Source organism: Odocoileus virginianus, unplaced genomic scaffold, assembly GCF_023699985.2.
Source record: "Odocoileus virginianus isolate 20LAN1187 ecotype Illinois unplaced genomic scaffold, Ovbor_1.2 Unplaced_Contig_16, whole genome shotgun sequence".
Lineage (NCBI taxonomy): Eukaryota > Metazoa > Chordata > Mammalia > Artiodactyla > Cervidae > Odocoileus > Odocoileus virginianus.
In genome coordinates this window covers 1163837-1182579 of record NW_027224333.1, presented here as the reverse complement: position 1 = coordinate 1182579, position 18743 = coordinate 1163837, and the positions used below count along the sequence as shown (strand labels likewise).

General features: G+C 39.8%; 1 protein-coding gene across 4 annotated transcripts in view; it reads right to left on the bottom strand.

Moving 5' to 3' along the window:
- MID1 (midline 1) overlaps window positions 1–18743 on the bottom strand; it is a 395950-nt gene that overhangs the window by 77261 nt on the left and 299946 nt on the right. For all 4 annotated transcript variants that reach the window (XM_020911572.2, XM_070464124.1, XM_020911570.2 and 1 more), the window contains exon 3: window positions 2882–2977. In XM_020911572.2, coding sequence (XP_020767231.1) covers window positions 2882–2977 — 96 coding nt within the window. The remainder of the gene's footprint in view (window positions 1–2881; window positions 2978–18743) is intronic.

Here is an 18743-nt window from a genome sequence, read left to right as displayed (position 1 = left end):
CTGGGCTGGAGGAAGCACAAGCTGGAATCAAGATTGCCGGGAGAAATATCAATAACCTCAGATATGCAGATGACACCACCCTTATGGCAGAAAGTGAAGAAGAACTAAAGAGCCTCTTGATGAAAGTGAAAGAGGGGAGTGAAAAAGTTGGCTTAAAGCTCAACATTCAGAAAGCTAAGATCATGGCATCCGGTCCCATCACTTCATGGCAAATAGATGGGGAAACAGTGGAAACAGTGGCTGACTTTGTTTGTTTGGGCCAAAATCACTGCAGATGGTGATTTGCAGCCATGAAATTAAAAGACGCTTACTCCTTGGAAGGAAAGTTATGACCCAACCTAGATAGCATATTAAAAAGCAGAGACATTACTTTGTCAACAAAGGTCCATCTAGTCAAAGCTATGGTTTTTCCAGTAGTCATGTATGGATGTGAGAGTTGGACTATAAAGAAAGCTGAGTGCCGAAGAACTGATGCTTTTGAACTGTGGTGTTGGAGAAGACTCTTGAGAGTCCCTTGGACTGCAAGGAGATCCAACCAGTCCATCCTAAAGGAAATCAGTCCTGGGTGTTCATTGGAAGGACTGATGTTGAAGCTGAAACTCCAATACTTTGGCCACCTGATGCAAAGAGCTGACTCATTTGAAAAGACCCTGATGCTGGGAAAGACTGAGGGCAGGAGGAGAGGGGATGACAGAGGATGAGATGGTTGGATGGCATCACCGACTCAATGGACATGGGTTTGGGTAGACTCTGGGAGTTGGTGATGGACAGGGAGGCCTGGTGTGCTGCGGTTCATGGGGTTGCAAAGAGTTGGACACGACTGAGCGACTGAACTGAACTGATGTGAGACTTTGATGCTCCATTTTTAAAACATTTGCCTTGAAAATGTGAATAACTGAATAAAGAAACACATAAAAATAGGTACTGTTGGCATTATTATTTATCTATTTATAATTAATTTCCCCTGATTTTTATCTAGAAATTTCCTAAATACCAAATTTATTCACCCACACACATTTCATTCCATTCCACATGGTTGATAAAGAAATAACAACAGCAAATGGAATATATTCTTTACTCTTTGTCTAGAATAATTTCTCATGGCATCTATCTGTCTATTTGAAAGTCTGCTACAAGCAATTCAGTAATAGTTTCATTTTAAAAGCCTGTATGTCAACTAAATACCTAATCTTTTGAATTAAAAATAGACTTTGCTTGTAAATTTCTTGAATGACACATCTATCTATCGGTTGAAATTACCGAACATTACAGAATATAATTTTTCATGTTAGGACAAACAGTGTTTTGTTAAGTTCAAGCCACACTAATGTTGCATTAGGAGCAACAGTTCTTCTGAAATTGCTAAAGGCCATAATAGAAACCAGACACTAATGCTTTAAGAAGTATCTAGCTGAAATGGAATGAAATAATCACTCAATCCATAAAGCATTTGTAAGATTTCACCATAAAAGACAGGTAATTTTTTTCCATTTTTTTTTTCTTAAACTGACAAGAAATAATTCCTTCTTCTGGTCCTTCCTAAACATCAAATGCTGTCACATCATAAAAAGAAAATACAGCACACGGATCATTTTTTGTTCATCCATCTAATTCTATAATACATATTCACTTCACCCTATAATAATGAGAACATCATGCTTGTTCATCATTATTTACAGTGCTATTTAATCAACAAGGCTCCGCATGCTCCCTGGAATGATTCCTGCCAGAAGCAGTCAAAGACCTGTGTTCTGCAACTTGCCCTTGCTTTTAGTGCTGCCTGCATGCTCTTGACTAAATTCCAACATGCTGCAGTTATGGTGAACTTCATGGAAACATATTTGTCAACTAAGATGTATTTATTATACCTGTAGTGAGTTGAACTGTATTGTATCCCACCCCACCCCCCAAAAAAAGAGTGTGTCCAAGACCTAATCCCTGGTACCTGTAAATATGACCTTATTTGGAAATGGGGTCTTTGCAGATGGAATCAAGTTACAGTGAGTTCATACCGAAGTGGGCTTCCCAGTTGGTGCAGTGGCAAAGAATCTACCTGCCAGTGCAGGAGACTTAAGAGACACTGGTTCGATCCCTGGATAGGGAAGATCCCCTGGAGGAGGAAATGGCAACCCACTCCAGTATTCTTGCCTGGGAAATCCTATGGACAGAGGAGCCTGGTGGGCTACAGTCCATGGGGTTGCAAAGAATCTGATGTGACTGAGCACACACACATATTCGAGTAGGGTGGAGCCTAATCCAATGACAGGCATCCTTTTAAGAAGGAGAATTGGATACAGACACAGAGACACACAGGAACAAGGCCATGTGATGACAGAGGCCAAGATTAGAGTGATGGATCTAGCAGCCAATGGACACCAAGGACTGGGCTGCAAACACTAGGAGGTGGGAAGAGGCATAAAAGAGGCTCCCCAAGAGCCTTCAGAATGAGCAAGGGCTTGCCAACAGCTTGATGTTGGACTTCTGACCTCTAGGAATAGCAAGAAAATCAGTGTCTGTTTTATGCCACCCAAGTGTGCAGTAATTTGTTACAGCTGACATCAGAAACTAATACAACACCTTTTCAATAGTGCTTTTGGCGGGGTGGGGGTGTTGTTTGGAGGGGTGATTCAAATTTACAAGTTTAGGAATGCTAAAGTAAGCTGGATTAGGGAGAGCTGTGATAGGAGTGGGGGCAGAGCAAAGCAGTGGATGGGGAGATTCTCAAGGGTTCTAGTTCCTTCTTATTTTATCCATCTTAGACATCTGGCTTCTGCAAAAACTAATCTTAAGAAGATTCCCATCAGAAAAATATAAAGGGTGAGGGTATAAAAACCATGATCAAGCAGTTTTCATATGAAAAATAGCACATAGAGAAACTCACCTCAACATGTTGACATGTTTGGATGAGTTTAGCCAAAAGCGTCTCCAGTTCCGTGTTCCTCTTAATAAGGTTGGTGAGGTTACTCTCCAAGTTTTGCTGTTCAGAAAAAAGAGAGAGAGGAAAATATTATTCTGCATACTTTTAATACTTTAGTATACATAAAATTACTTATACTCAGGAAAATGGATGTATTTTAAAAGAAATCTCAATGAAATCTTTACAGTTTCAAGTTCTTGTAGATTTATACTAGATTTTGAAAAATCACATGTAAAAGATTGTTTTAAAAATGTTCACTTCTTACTCTCTTTGTGCCTGCTTTGTGCACGAACTCTGGCATATTTCACTGACTAATTAGTCACAGGTTATATCCTGGTTGTGCACCAGGGAGAGAAGAGGTAATTGGATTTCTAATTCCTTATCTGAATCAGAAATGGCAGTAACAGAAGGAATACACTCCCATATCAAATCAACCACTGTTGGATTTTTAGAATTTACCATCTTATGGGCAGGCTGATGTCAATCCCCTGAAGAAAGGTCTGAGCAGTCCAGCTATTGCTGACATTATGGTCATTTATAGGCATTTAGAAGAAGTGCTCATGATACATGTTTATTCACTCACAGTACGTTTCACTGTACATGCTTCTATTCTATGCCTATCAGCCTATCAATGCCAAATCAAATTTCCTTGAATGTTACATTTTTCATATCACTATCCTCCTTATGGACTTCCCAGGTGGCACTAGTGGTAAACAACCTGCCTGACAATGCAGGAGACTTAAGAGATGTGGGTTCGATCTCTGGGTCGGGAAGATCCCCTGGAGGAGGGCATGGCAACCTACTCCAGTATTCTTGCCTGGAGAATTCCATGGACAGAGGAGTCTGGAGGGCTACAGTCCATAGGGTTGCAAAGAGTCAGACACAACTGAAGTGACCTAGCACATATCCTCCTTAAGAATCTAGAATTATGCCCTATTCCTTTAGAATATCCATATTTTTTACAATTTATTTTATTGAAGTATAATTGATTTAGAATGTTGTGTTAATTTCTACTGTATAGGAGGTTCAGTTATATATATATATACACACACATTCTTTTTCATATTCTTTTCCATTATGGTTTATCACAGGATATTGAATATAGTTCCCTGTGCTATACAGTAGGACCTTGTTGTTTATTCATCCTATATATAATAGTTTGCATCTGCTAATCCCAAACTTCATGGCAAATAGATGGGGAAACAATGGAAACAGTGACAGACTTTATTTTCTTGGGCTCCAAACTCACTGCAGATGGTGACTGCAGTCATGAAATTAAAAGACACTTGCTCCTTGGAAGAAAAGCTATGATAAACCTAGACAGCATGTTAAAAAGCAGAGACATTACTTTGCCAACAAAGGTCCATCTAGTCAAAGCTATGGTTTTCCAGTAGTCATGTATGGATGTGAGAGTTGGACCTATAAAGAAAACTGAGTGCCAAAGAATTGATGCTTTTGAACTGTGGTGTTGGAGAAGACTCTTGAGAGTCCCTTGGACTGCAAGGAGATCAAACCAGTCAGTCTTAAAGGAAATCAGCCCTGAATATTCATTGGAAGGACTGATGCTGAAGCTCCAATACTTTGGCCACCTGATGGGAAGAACTGATTCATTGGAAAAGACCCTGATGCTGGGAAAGATTGAAGGCAGGAGGAGAAGGGGATGACAGAGGATGAGATGGTTGGATGGCATCACCAACTTGATGGACATGAGTTTGAGCAAGCTCTGGGAGTTGGTGATGGACAGGGAAGCCTGGCATGCTGCAGTCCATGGGGTCACAAAGAGTTGGACATGACTGAGTGACTGAACTGAAACCACAGTAACACTCTGTTCTGGGTAAGATTCCTTAAGAGTTCTCCATGGCTTCTGATTCTTTATACTCTTTATTTGTACCATTTTGCCCATCGACATGCATATTAATGAAGCTTCTACCACATGCCAGATCATGAGAGGGAAAACTTAAAAGATCTACTCCCTATGTGCAAAGAAACGAGCAGAGCACTGGGACAGAGATGCTGTAAACAAGAGAAGGGGAAGAGTTGGGCTGCCTCAGAAGGTTTCCAAGACGACACCTTTTTCTCGGAGGCTGGGAGGATGGTGAACATGAGTGGGAGTTTCTTGGGAAGAGAGAATGCAGGTGGAGGTGAGCACACAGAAGTTCCCATTGGTGGGGAACAGCATAGTCTCATACAACAAGCTCAGGGAGGCATGAGAGGGCAAAGGATTAGGGAAAGTGTGTTTTTAACATATAACCAATTCCATAGACATGGTGAAGGTACAGAAAGGCAATCTGATGGTAGATCTAAGTTTTGTAATGCCGTTTGAGTAAAAGGATCTGGAAAGAGTATGAGGGAGATTTTGAAAATCAACAGTTTCATAAAGGTGATAACAGTTCATTATACTGGGAAATTTATTTCTGAGGATGTTTACTCTTTTTATTTTCCTACATTTGAGATTTAGAAAGGTATAGTCAGGAAAAGAATCACTTTTATTGAATGCTCAAAATGGATAATCTCAAAGCAGAAATCTCTCTGGTCATTCTTAAACAAGTTATGCCTATTCATCAGTGTTTATCCTATTGTCTAACTTTTTTTCAATTTCACTGGCCACATTTTTCATTTCCAGTATGTTCTTTATAACATCTCCCTTTTCTTGTTGTATTACTTTCTGTTCCTGTTCCTGGATGCAACCGTCTCCTCTACAACTTCCAGAGAACTGAATATACTTATACTTAAGCTCTTCTGAGAAAAGGCAATTTCACATTTTCCTGTATTTGCATAACATTTCAAGAGAAATGGGTTTCATCTTAGGTCTTGTAATTTTTGCCTGACAGCTCATCTGACGTGAACTTCGTCCCCTGTGCTGTGATCTGAGGATTGGCACCACACAGGCAGCTGAGGTGCCTACTCAGTCATTAGGGCTTGAGGCTGCTTTCCCAGAGAAGGCGTTCCCACAAGACACCCATGTGCCACAGAGGCATAAGTCCTGGTTTGACACAGTGCCTCTGCTTCCTTCCATGAGAATCCTGCCTGGCTCCAATCCCAGAGAAGGTGCGAGGTACCATTTGAGCCTGGTGTGTACATGGGGAGTCCTGCCCTCCAGGTGCATGGGGCATCTAAGCCTTCTGCCACGTGTGGGACACACCCCACCAGGTTTACCCTCAGGTCCCCACTGGCCCCTCACCACCCACCTCTCATTTCTGCATGTCCTTTCATTTCTGGTCCTTGGAGACTTCCCACTTATGTTTAAGCTTGGTTATTATTCTTTAAAATGCATTAAAAATATTTTGTCTGTAATTCTCACGTGTTCAGAGTTCAGGGGGAGGTTTTGGGAATTATTTCATCTGGACGGGAAGACCAACAGGAAATCTTCCATGTCGGCTTCGAGACACTCAAAGTGCCTCAAGTATACATATTTTAAGGGAGAAGAAGAACTGTTTCTCCCCTGAAGGGTGGGATACCACAAGAAGTCAGAGAATGCACCAGACAGAGTGATTTATGTGCAACTTAATGATCTCATGTTTGTATAAAAAAAAAAAAACAACTTGCTTTCAAAGCTCTTTACCACCAGCACCACAAAAGCCAACTGTTTTTCTACTGTTTGAATTAAAACAAACTGCAACTACTTTATGGTCTGAGACTAGAGAATCATTTCGAGGCCTTCCATTATTCAGTGTCTTTCACGTGGACATGATGACTTTATGGTACATCTGTCCATTTATTTTTGTACGTTCATCTTAGGGAATCCTTTTGCTTTTCTTTTTGGCTGACCCTTCAGAGCAGGAAATTTCTCAGGAAATGCATCATGAAACTTTTTAAAGTTCAATTGTCATAGGTAAGACTTTGAAAGCTAGTCAGCAAGAGCTCCAAATAAATGCAATCTAACACATTTAGACTTTACAAACATCTGCTTGCTTTCCCCTCCCTTTATTAAGGATCCATCATGTATAAAATCTGTTTTTAATCAACTAATACGCAGACTAAAGCCTGTGGTTTAAACCCATTGACCTAGCTAGATCCTTTGGGGTTATTCAAATTTAAATAGTACAAGTGTTATTGAAGCCCACAAAGAATTACCAAGTCACTTAGAAATATAATAAAGGGAAATGAAGCTGAGAGAGAGACTTGATTCCAACAGGTACCACAGGGACTGACAACACTTTTCAAGAGAGTTCGGGGAATGTGAAGGGAACCGAATCCAGTCCTCAGTGAACTATGTATCCATAACTTCCATTACAGGGACTGATATGGAGTTTACTCAAATTTAACTGTATCACTAACATCCTCACGGCAGTCAGCAGGGCCTATAACCTCTTGATTTTGACTGTGCTTTGTGCAAAAGAGAGATAATGCTTTTTGGCATCAGAGTCTTGCGTCTGAAGTGGATATAAGTATCTACTTCCCTATGGATATCTAAGGAATTCTACAGAATAACCCTCTCAAAAGTTTTAGTTTCCTGTTCTCACCTAAAAAACATCAATATGTTTCCATTTCCTTATGGAGCTGAACCATGTAGAAGTACAAGTCAGGCATGAGTGACCACATAGGTAGAGCAAAGAACCTGGGGCTACGACCCCAGCTCAATTCTCCTGGGCACATGATGCTCAGGCTGTTTTCTCATCCATAATGTGTAGAAACAACAAATAAACCCATTTGTTCTACTGGGGCTTCCCAGGTGGTTCAGAGGTAAGAACCCTCCTGCCAATGTAGGAGACACAGATTTGATCCTTGGGTCAGAAAGATCCCCTGGAGGAGGAAATGACAACCCACTCCAGTATTCTTGCCTGGGAAATCCCACAGACAGAGGAGCCTGGCTGGGCTGCAGTCCATGGGGTCACAAAGAGTCAGACATGACTTAGTGACTGAACAACAACAACATGCTATTGTTAAGTTCAGAGCAGACGTTGAGCACACACACCAGGAACCATAATAAAAAGGTTTGTTGAAATCATGACTTAGAGGATGAAACATTATTTGGGGTCAGCACCAGATACTACAGGAGCCCAACCTCATGTCTCAAGCACCCACCCTTCTCAAGCCTGCTGATGGCTTTTTGCTCAAAGTACCTGTTCCTTTTGGCTCCAGGGCTTTTTCTGGCTCCAGGCAGGCAGGGCAGGCTGGGGTGCTGGGGAGAAGGCAGGTTGATGCCCCAAGGAGCAGTCCTCAACCAGCAAGTACTGGTAGTTGGTAAACAGCCCAACTTCCTCACCTCCAGGTGGGACAACTCTGAGCTGGGTTTCAGAAAATCTCAGAGTGCCCCACTGGGAGGAGCCCAGTGTCCACAGCAACTGCCTGCTCGTGACCATGCCCTCTTTCTGTCCTGCCATCCTGCTCCCTTCCAGATGCTTCCTGGATCACCTCCCAATTTGAATTCTGCCTTGGGATCTTCTGGAAGAACTCAACTAAAACTTTTTTTTCCATAGACATCCTAATCTTTTAGTTTTCAGTATTTCTTCTTATGAGGAATAGCCAAATAAACAGAAGATTGGGGACCTCCCTGAAAGTCCAGTGGCTAAAACTCTGAGCTCCCAATGCAATGAGGTTTGATCCCTCATCAGGGAACTAGATCCCACATGCTACAGCTAAGACTTTGCATGCCACAACTAAAAGATGCCACACACATCAACTAAGACCCAGCATAACCAGAAAATAAACCAAACAAATAGAAGACTATTGTTTCAGAAAGATATTTACAACTACAAAAGTTTGTTTTCTGTCCCTTGCATCTTCCCTCTTTCCAACCTTTTCAAGAGACAATAGCCTCCAAATCCCAGGCTCCAAACCAGCACTGTCACTAGAAATATGATTTGAGCCACAAATGGGAGTCACATTGAAAATTTTCTAATAGTTGTTATTTTTTTTAAAAGTGTAAAATAAATAAGTAAAATTTATTTTAATATATCTGGCTGAACTCAATTTTCAAAATACTCTCATTTCAACACATAATTAATATTATAAAACTGATGAGATCTTTTATATTCTTTTTCTTTATTTTTACCAAGTCTTTGGTATGTTTTGCATGTATAACATATCTCAATTCACAAAGCCACACTGCAAACACTCAGCTGCTACATCAGTTTGTGGCTCCATTACTGGACAGCATAGCATCAGAGTCTAGAACAAGGGTCAGCCAAGTTTTCCTGCAAAGGGCCAGGGAGTAAATAGTTTAGGCTTTGTTGGCCATATGGTCTCTGTTGCAGATACTCAATTCTGCTGCTGTTTTAGTTAGAAAGTGGCCACATGTATACAGGTGGGACTGTGTGCCAATAAAATTTTAGAAGCATTCTGAAGGGATGCTCTACAACTCCATTAGATCACAAGATTTCTGGGAAAGCAAATACTACATTGTTGAATAAACACAGTTTTACCTGAGTCTAGGAATTATCACTGATACATCATTTCACATTTTGTCTAAAACCAAAGTCAGGTTGTGCCTAGCCTTAACTCATCACCTCTTTCCCAGGTGTTTTTTCATAGTCCTCCTCTTCCTCTATGAAGGGAAAGGAAGAGTCTTTGCTGAGAAAGATGAGGCTTTTGTAAGTGTGCGACTCTTTGTTATAACTCAACACGTACCCTCCCACCATGTCAACACCCCACCAAAGAGGAATATAAACCATTCAAGATGGTCCATCCAAAAGGAGACATGCAACAAGTCAGATTTCATTTTCTTCATATGGAGCAAAAGGCTGGGTACCAGTCAAATTTGTGAAAGACACCATGGTCAAACATGTGTTGCTTCAAGAAGGATGCTCCCCTGCATACTTTTTACGGAAAGGAGGACTAACTTTTCCAGCAATTTTTGTTTTAACGCATACATTTCTAATGCATTTGCATGGAGCCAGGCTCAACCTCCTTCAAGTTACATAGTTTTCAGTAAGGTTTATTTGAGTTGATCACTGAACAATTTGTGGCAGGATAGCTGATTTTACAACCCATCTCAATATGAGCCTTTAGGCATGGATATGGACACCGGCTGAGAATAGTAAATCCAATTCAACAGATGAGCTTTGTGCTTCTACATATACTGAGACCCAATCATATAGCAAGGTAAGCAGACAAAAAGACCCCTCATTTTAGCCTTTGGAGACCTGTACCTAAGAGTCAGATTGCAAGGAATGAGGCACTTGTCATTGAGCACTACTATGAAAATGTATGCCTGAAACAGGAGATTTCAGTAACTCCTTTAGGGTTTGTCCAGGCCTTAAAGAATGTTTGCTCTCATTCCGAAGTCAATGTTTCAGAATGTCTTTAAAGTAGTATTAAGTCTGGATACCTTTCAAGGCAAACACAGATCTGGCTTGTTCCATTCTATAATTTTCAGAGTGACAACTCAGGAACTCTGTTCATAGCCTTGACACCCAACACCAGCCCTCTAGCACCATCAGGATATGAACACGTCGAGTGCCACCATCTGTATATTTTCTTCTAACAAACTTTAATCACAACCCTTAATATAAAAACACACACGTATTAACACATGCCACCTGCACAAAAGCATAAATGCTTAACATGTCACTAAACTCTTAAGATGTTTTAATTATGTTGCAGGAATATGAGGCTATCTTCAGGTTGAGCTCATGACAGACCGCAAATCCGGGTGATTTATGCTGGTTTGAGTTTTCAATACCTTTTTTCATTGGTTATGATAGTTAACATTTCCAAATGCCCTGGCAAGACAGGTCGCCCAGGGAACTTCAAAAACATAATAAAACCCAATCTGCATACAAATTTAAGTCTAGTGTTCCATGGACAACAATTTAAGCCATTTTGATATGTGATACTGTATTTACCTTGTCAGGTTTTATTTGATATTTCTATATTAACACCACAGAATCTGTACCATATATATTTATAAATTCCACAGTCAGTTCAGTGTTTATTACTGTAATCTAGTAGTCAATAATATACAGAAAATAATTTTTAAATATCATTTACAGCCTAGAAGAGCCTTTCAAATGTTAATGGATATAAATAAATCTCAGTATAATTATATTCATTTAGCTGTAATGTTAGCAGATCCCATGGCAACTACTTATTTGCAGGTATTAGAGATGTGAGTGGCCTTTCCTGTTCATTCCTCATCCCTAGGCCCTATTTCTGCCTGTAGTAAGAAAGATGAGCAATGGACCAGTAACACATTTGTCAATTTTGAGAATCAATATTGAGTGAAGGAAGCTGAATGACTAGGAAAATTTAAAAGTCTCTAACTTAAAAATAATGATGTCCTACAAACTAGTGGTTACCAGAGGGGAGAAGGGAAAGGGGAGGGGCAATATAGGGGTGAGGGGTGAAAGGGTTACTAAGGGGCTCTATGAAATTGTGTGTGTGAAAGTTTTGAAAACTGTAAAACACTATAGAATCTCAAGAATCTTTCATTCAATAAGAAAGGAAAATCTCAATTATTAAAAGAAAAAGTGATTGCCTAAGAGAAATGTTTTAGAGAACAAAACTAGGACTTCTGTCAATGGAGAATACAGGAAGAATTTCATAAGATGACAGCGTAGGGGCCAGAGCCATGAAGGTCCAATATGGTGGTCATCCTGCTGCTTTCTCTGCTCATTGCTTCCAGTCAGGTTCTCAAATCCTCCTCAACTCAGCACTCTGGGCTACCATAGCAGATCCATGTGGTTAACTCCAGAGAGGTGACCAATTTGTTACTCAAGAATTAGATGGTGAAAAGATTATGGGAATACTCGAAAACAGACTAATTTTTCCTTGAGTGAAAGCTTTCAAGTTGGGGACACATTTAATCTCCTAAACCAGGGGTTGGGAAGCTACAGCCCAAGGGCAAATCCTGCCTGCTGTTTGTTTTTGTATGGCTTGCTAGGTAAGAATGGTTTTTACATAATTTTTTTTAACCAGAAGGATAAAATTTTGTGACACGTGAGAAATATATGACATTCAAATTTCTATATCCATGAAATTTTCTAGGAACACAGATAATCCCATTCATTGATGGTTTGTCTCTGCTTTTATGCTACAATGATAAAAGTTGAGTACTGGTCCTTTACAGAAAATTGCTGTCTCCTTGAAAAAAAAGTTAAAAAATTAATCCACAGCTTTTTTAAAAAAATTAATTAATACAGAGTATTTTCTCTATTGGCTCAAATCATTTAAAAATTTAAATGTAACTCAATCTGCTTAACAAGAGAGTGTAAGAGCATAGCTAAACCTTCAATCATTCAGGTACTCAAAATTCTAAATGAGATCTTTTTGTTGGCTACCAAAATAAATTTTAACTCACAGAAGAAAAAAAATAGCTTTAAATCACCAGTAAAATATATTGTCTGAATAAATTCCTCTGCAACTTTTGTTCAGATAAGTAGAAGATTCAGACCAGGAAAAAGTAAGAAAGGATCTTAAGGTCGATCAAGGCTGCCATAGGAAGAACATGGTAAAGAGTGAGTAAAGAAGGCACTGGCCATATATTGGGAGAAAACTCTAATTTGAAAAGATCCATGTACCTCAGTGTTCATTGCAAGACTATTTGCAAGAGTCAACACATGGAACCAACCTAAATGTCCATTCATAGAACCATGGGATAAAGATGTGGTGTCCACATGCGCGCACGTGCGCGCGCACACACACACACACACACACACACACACGGAATACTACTCAGCCACAAAAAAGAATGAAATGCCATTTGCAGTAACATGGATGGACCTAGAGATTATCATACTAAGTAAGTCAGACAGAGAAAGACAAATATTATATGATATCACTTATATGTGGAATCTAAAATATAATACAAATTAACTTATTACAAAACAGAAACAGGCTCACAGACATAGTAAACAAACTTATGGTTACCAAAGGGGAAAGGGGGGGGAGGGGAGGGATAAATTAGGAGTTTGGGATTGGCAGATGCAAACTACTGTCTATAAAACAGATAAACAATGAAGACCTACTGTATAACACGGGGAGCTATAATCAGTATCATGTAGTAACCCGTGAGTCTGATCAAGCTCTGGGAGTTGGTGATGGACAGGGAAGTCTGGCGTGCTGCAGTCCATGGGGTCTCAAAGAGTCGGACACAGCTGAGTGACTGAACTGAACTGAATAATCCATAATGGAAAAGAATATGAAAAAGAATATTCATATAGCAACAATGAAACTAACACAACATTATAAACTGACTATACTTCAATTTTTTAAAAAAAGGCACAGCACAAGAATTAGTCAGTTCTTTCCATTCTGCAGTTCTTTCCATTGGGCTTCCCTGATAGCTCAGCTAGTAAAGAATCCACCTGCAATGCAGGAGACCCCAGTTTGATTCCTGGGTCAGGAAGATCCACTGGAGAAGGGATAGGTTACCCACTCCAGTATTCTTGGGCTTCCCTTGTGGCACAGCTGGTAAAGAATCTGCCTGCAATGCGGGAGACCTGGGTTCAAACCCTGGGTTGGAAAGATTGCCTGGAGAATGGAATGGCTAACCACTCCAGTTTTCTGGCCTAGAGAATTTCATGGACTATACACTCCATGGGGATCACAAAGTGTTGGACAGGACTGAGTGACTTTCACTTTCCATTCTGCAAAGAAGTGTAAAGCATTGGGTTTTTGCAAACAAGAGTAAAGTACTGGGTTGTGAGTACACCTCCAATGTGGAAGTACTCGTTTCCATCAGTTTTCTTTTTCTCAGTATCTTTTCTCTTAATCATAAAATACACCTCAAAGGAGAGCTTAGAGCACTGGATAATTAATGTCTATAAAACTGATATTGATGGATGTCAAACATTGTTTGTATATGTCACTTCAAGCTTTACTTCCTTCATCACTCAGAGACTGAATAATTTTGATCTTATCCCCTCTCTTCCGTCTTAAGTAGATGATGACATTGCCAGATACTCATTAACAAACATGTTCTGGCCTTTCTACTTAAATAGGGTTTTAACTGATACCATCAAACATTTTTTACCAGACCTGAATGTCCCATGATGGATGCTTAGCCTTCGATGAACGGAAATACTTTTTTTTACATTTTTATTTTTAACATACTGTGGGAAGACCAAATCTTTTTCTAAGCCAGTGCCTTACACTCCAAAGATATTTCATGTTGCCTGAAGCAAATATAGCAAATGCATTTCAAGCTAAAAGAGTTGAGTCTTTGATCTAATAATTTCGCACAAGTAACTATGATTTGCATTGTTTCTATAGCATCTTCTATCTCCTCAAGTTTTTAGGTTTTAGAGGAATATGCCTTTTCTGGATCGCCTGCTAAAAACAAATTAACATTCAATACATGATTCAGGTTTGCTCTTGATTTTGTGGCATTCCCAGGAAGGGTTCATGTTGTTCACAAAATTCATATCCCCATCAAAATAGTACAAAAAATATTAAAAGTAAGGGAGGTTACACTCTTTGATTAAAAAAAAATAAGACTAAAATTCTATTCAACCCAAAGTGGGTCTTGTCTGTTAAGAATTTATAGAATCAATGTTATGTAAGAGAATTCCCCATTTGGGACAGCCTAGAGAAGGAAGAAAGACTATGAAAGCATGCAATCATTTCTTAGCCCCAATAGAACCTTCCTTGGGTTTCAGACCTAAAGACTCTCAAATTCCTTAAATTCATTGCATCATTCATCCCTGACTTCACCTTTTACTCAGCCAGCCATTTCCTCTGCTTTTAGTAGCATAAGGCTGTCTTTGTCCAATCAAAGTGATTTGATTGAAGCCAAATTAAAGCAACATGAAAGTTATGGAAGGAAGCAAGATGACAACAATCTACTGGGTGAGTGGTTCCCACCGTGGTCTGCACTCTGCAAATCAACTAGGGGGCTGTACAAACACCAGGTTTGGTCTCTACCCCCTTCCCAAACAAAAGAGTATGAATTACTTAGACTGGGGTGAGGTTCAGGGATTGCAATCTTTCAAAGTCCTCAGGAGATCCTAGCATGCAACCAAGTGTGAAAACTGTTGTTCAAAATCAGGTTGCCAAGTTGTTGGATTGACACAATGTACAAAAATTAATCATGTAGTCAGTTTACTAGTTTGACATTTCAAGATTTGTTCAGAATGAAAGGGATATTTTTGTAATGCAGCGTATGTATGTAAGTATGGGAATAAAACTAGATATAACTGTATGAAAACTGTAAATTTAGGTGAATGTATTGTAGGAAATCCCAGGAAGTTTACTGAAATAGTGCTCTGCAGGGGACACTGATTATCACTGGTCACAAAGTGAGAAGGCTGTTTTGACTTGAAAATACAGCAGAATACTTTGTTGAATCATTCGAGTATTCCCAATGTCAAAGAATAATCCCTGATGGTCATCTCAGTTTATCATCTGAAACAGTGTTAATATCATAAAAATTTGCTTTATTGATTTTAACAGTTGTTCTTTCCACAGAAATATAAGAAAAGCAGCTTATATGTTTATGATTCAACAAGATTTTTTATATGGTACATTAAAGATCTAGGGAAAAGATCAAAGGACTCTGATGACAAAAGAATAGATTCATTTGCCTACCCAGATTTTTTTTTTTTAAGATCAACTCATGTAACACAATTGTCTTGAAGACCAGGAATTCCACTGTGGTTTAAAAGGTAAAATGCAATATTTGCAATGATGGAAACCACAGTTGTTGTTGTTTAGTCGCTCAGTTGTGTCTGACTCTTTTGTGACCTATAGACTGTAGCCCACCAGGCTCCTCCATCCATGGGATTTCCTAGGCAAGAATACTGGAGTGGGTTGCCATTTCCTTCTTCAGGGGATCTTCCCAACCCAGGGATTGAACTCAAGTCTCCTGAATTAAAAGGTGGATTTTTACCACTGAGTCACCAGGGAATCCTGGAAACCACAATGATAACTTTTAATTCCTTCATCTTTGCTTTGCTTTAGTTGATGGCTTTTCTTTAATTGATGGCCACTGGTCTGCTAGTAAAAACAAAAATCTGGAGAGTGAATTATTTAATTTGCAGTGCTTTACAACAAATTATTATTTTCCCAGAGTTGGTTTATATATACATGACTAAAGACAATTCAAGAGTCACTGTATTTCGAAAATGAACTAACTTTCATTTCTTTGGCATATACTTTATTTTTTTTCCTTTTTTTTCTTTTTTTTTCTGTCTTTTTTTTTCATTTATTTTTATTAGTCAGAAGCTAATTACTTTACAATATTGTAGTGGTTTTTGTCATACATCGACATGAATCAGCCATGGATTTACATGTATTCCCCATCCCGATCCCCCCTCCCACCTCCCTCTCCACCCGATTCCTCTAGGTCTTCCCAGTGCACCCTGGCATATACTTTAACTTATGTATGTGCGTGTGTGTGTGTGTGTGTGTGTGTGTGTGTGTGTGTGTGTGTGCGCACATAGTGTTCTTGCTACAAGGGGGCTTCCCTGGTGGCTCTGATGGTAAAAAAAAAAAAATCTGCCTTTAATGCAGCAGACCTGGGTTTGATCCCTGGGTCAGGAAGTTCCCTGGAGAAGGAAATGGCAATCCACTCCAGTATCCTTGCCTGGAGAATCCCATGGACAGAAGAGCCTGGTGGGCTACAGTCCATGGGGTCACAGAGTCGGACATGACCGAGCACTTTCACTTTTTTCCTTGCTAAAAGAGAAGGCAAGTAATAAATGTCACATAAAAGTACTTCTGAAGTCAGTTGCTTTTAACCTAGGGAGAGAAACAGGTCCAATATTCAGAGAACTGGAGGAGACGTGCCAGTTATAACAATCATGGAATGACAAAGTCTCATCTTGTAGATGAGACTTCAAGATGACTCTAGTTTGTAGAGTCTAAAAAGGAGACCAGGAATTCATGGATCAACAGGCTCCCTAGGGAGCTGGCTGGAAAGACAAATTCTTGGACGAGCTGAATCAGAAACTCTAGAACTGGGGCCCAGTAACCTGTGGTTTAATAAACCCTTCAGGGGATTTGGTGAATGCTCAAATTTGAGAACCACTTATACAAATGTTGTAACATCCTTGCGGGGGGCAGGGGGTGTTGCTTAAAATTTTTAAAGCCAAGAAAAGCTAAGGGTAAGTTATCTGCATGCTGCACTTTCCATCTTCCCTTTCTCATGGATACCTCTGGATCCTGTTGCGCAGTCTCTGTCATCAGTCCCTATCCTTGGGCTTTCCCTGGCTCCTTCAGTCTCCACAGGGGAACAGGAAGCATAATGGAAGAGGGTGCTAGCCGAGGCAGAGGGACAAAGGAGGCTGGAGAATTTGGGAAGTAGGGGAAGAGGACCCAATGTCATGGAAGAAGAAAGGTTTGGGAATGGATGGGCATCTCACCCATCCATGCTTTTTACCCCTTCACCCTTGGCCATTCTAAATTGCTTTCTCTAATAAAAACATACCCAGAACTCACATGTTCAGAATATGCCAGAAAAAAAAGTCTTGGTGAAGTTGCCCTAGTGTATTCTCAATTATGTATAAATGCTGTTAAAAAAATTTTTTTAAAGTGGTGTTGAAAGGGGGAAGAGGGCAGTCGGCCAGCAGAGTACCCAAACTCATCTGTTTATGATGAAAATATTGAATAAAATTCCCCCCATCCCCACTGGCTGGAGTAAGCGTACCTCTTGAAGATGTGGCTTGACACGAAATGTATAAAGCTGAAAGCCAACATGTTAAACTTTGCTCTCAAGATTTTTTCTTTTATATTTTATTTCATGTTAATCTCGCTTACAGGATTTTTTACTGTGATTTTTGCATTTGATTTTCAAGTATCTGTGGCTTGGTCATAAGACATTAGGTTTTCTTTCTTCTCTTTTTTTTTCCATTTATTTTTATTTGTTGGAGGCTAATTACTTTACAATATTGTAGTGGTTTTTGCCATACACTGACATGAATCAGCCATGGATTTACATGTGCTCCCCATCCTGATCCCCCCTCCCGCCTCCCTCCCCATCCCATCCCTCTGGGTCTTCCCAGTGCACCAGCCCTGAGCACCCGTCTCATGCATCCAACCTGGGCTGGTGATCTGTTTCACCCTTGATAGTATACTTGTTTCAGTGCTGTTCTCTCTGAACATCCCACCCTCACCTTCTCCCATAGGGGACATTAGGTTTTCATTCTTCTAATTTTTGCCAGCCAGTCAGGTCCACACATGGCCACCAAAGTCATCATCCTAGTAAACCTGTATTACTAAACCATTACATTCTCAGAAGTCCAAAGAAAACTGTCCATTCTTAAAGGATTAAGCTCAAACTCCTGAGTTGGGATGCAAAGCCCTCAAAACTATAGTAGGTTTAATAAGTCTGAAAGATACATGTACCCCAATGTTCACTGCAGCACTATTTACAATAGCCAGGACATGGAAGCAGCCTAAATGTCCATCAACAGAGGAATGGATAAAGAAGATGTGGTGTATATATATATATACATATACATATACATACACACACACACACACACACACACACACATATATGGGGGTGAGGAATACTACTCAGCCATAAAAAAGACTGAAATAATGTTATTTGCAGCAACATGGATAGACCTTGAGATGATCCTACTAAGTAAAGTCAGTCAGACAAAGATAAATATCATATGATTATCACTTACATGTGGAATCTAAAAGAAAAACAAAGATACAAATGAATTTATATACAAAACAGAAACAGACCCACAGACTTCCAAAACTCACTTATGATTACTAAAGGGGAAATGTGGTAGGGAGGGATAAATTGGGAGCTTGCGGCGAACAGATACACACTATTGCATATAAAACAGATAACCAAATCGCGGTATACCAGAGGGAACCTTACTCAATATTCTGTAATAACCTATATGGGGAAAGAATCTGAAGAAGAATGAATATATTTACCTATATGACTGAGTCACTGTGCTGTACACCTGAAACCAGCACAACACTG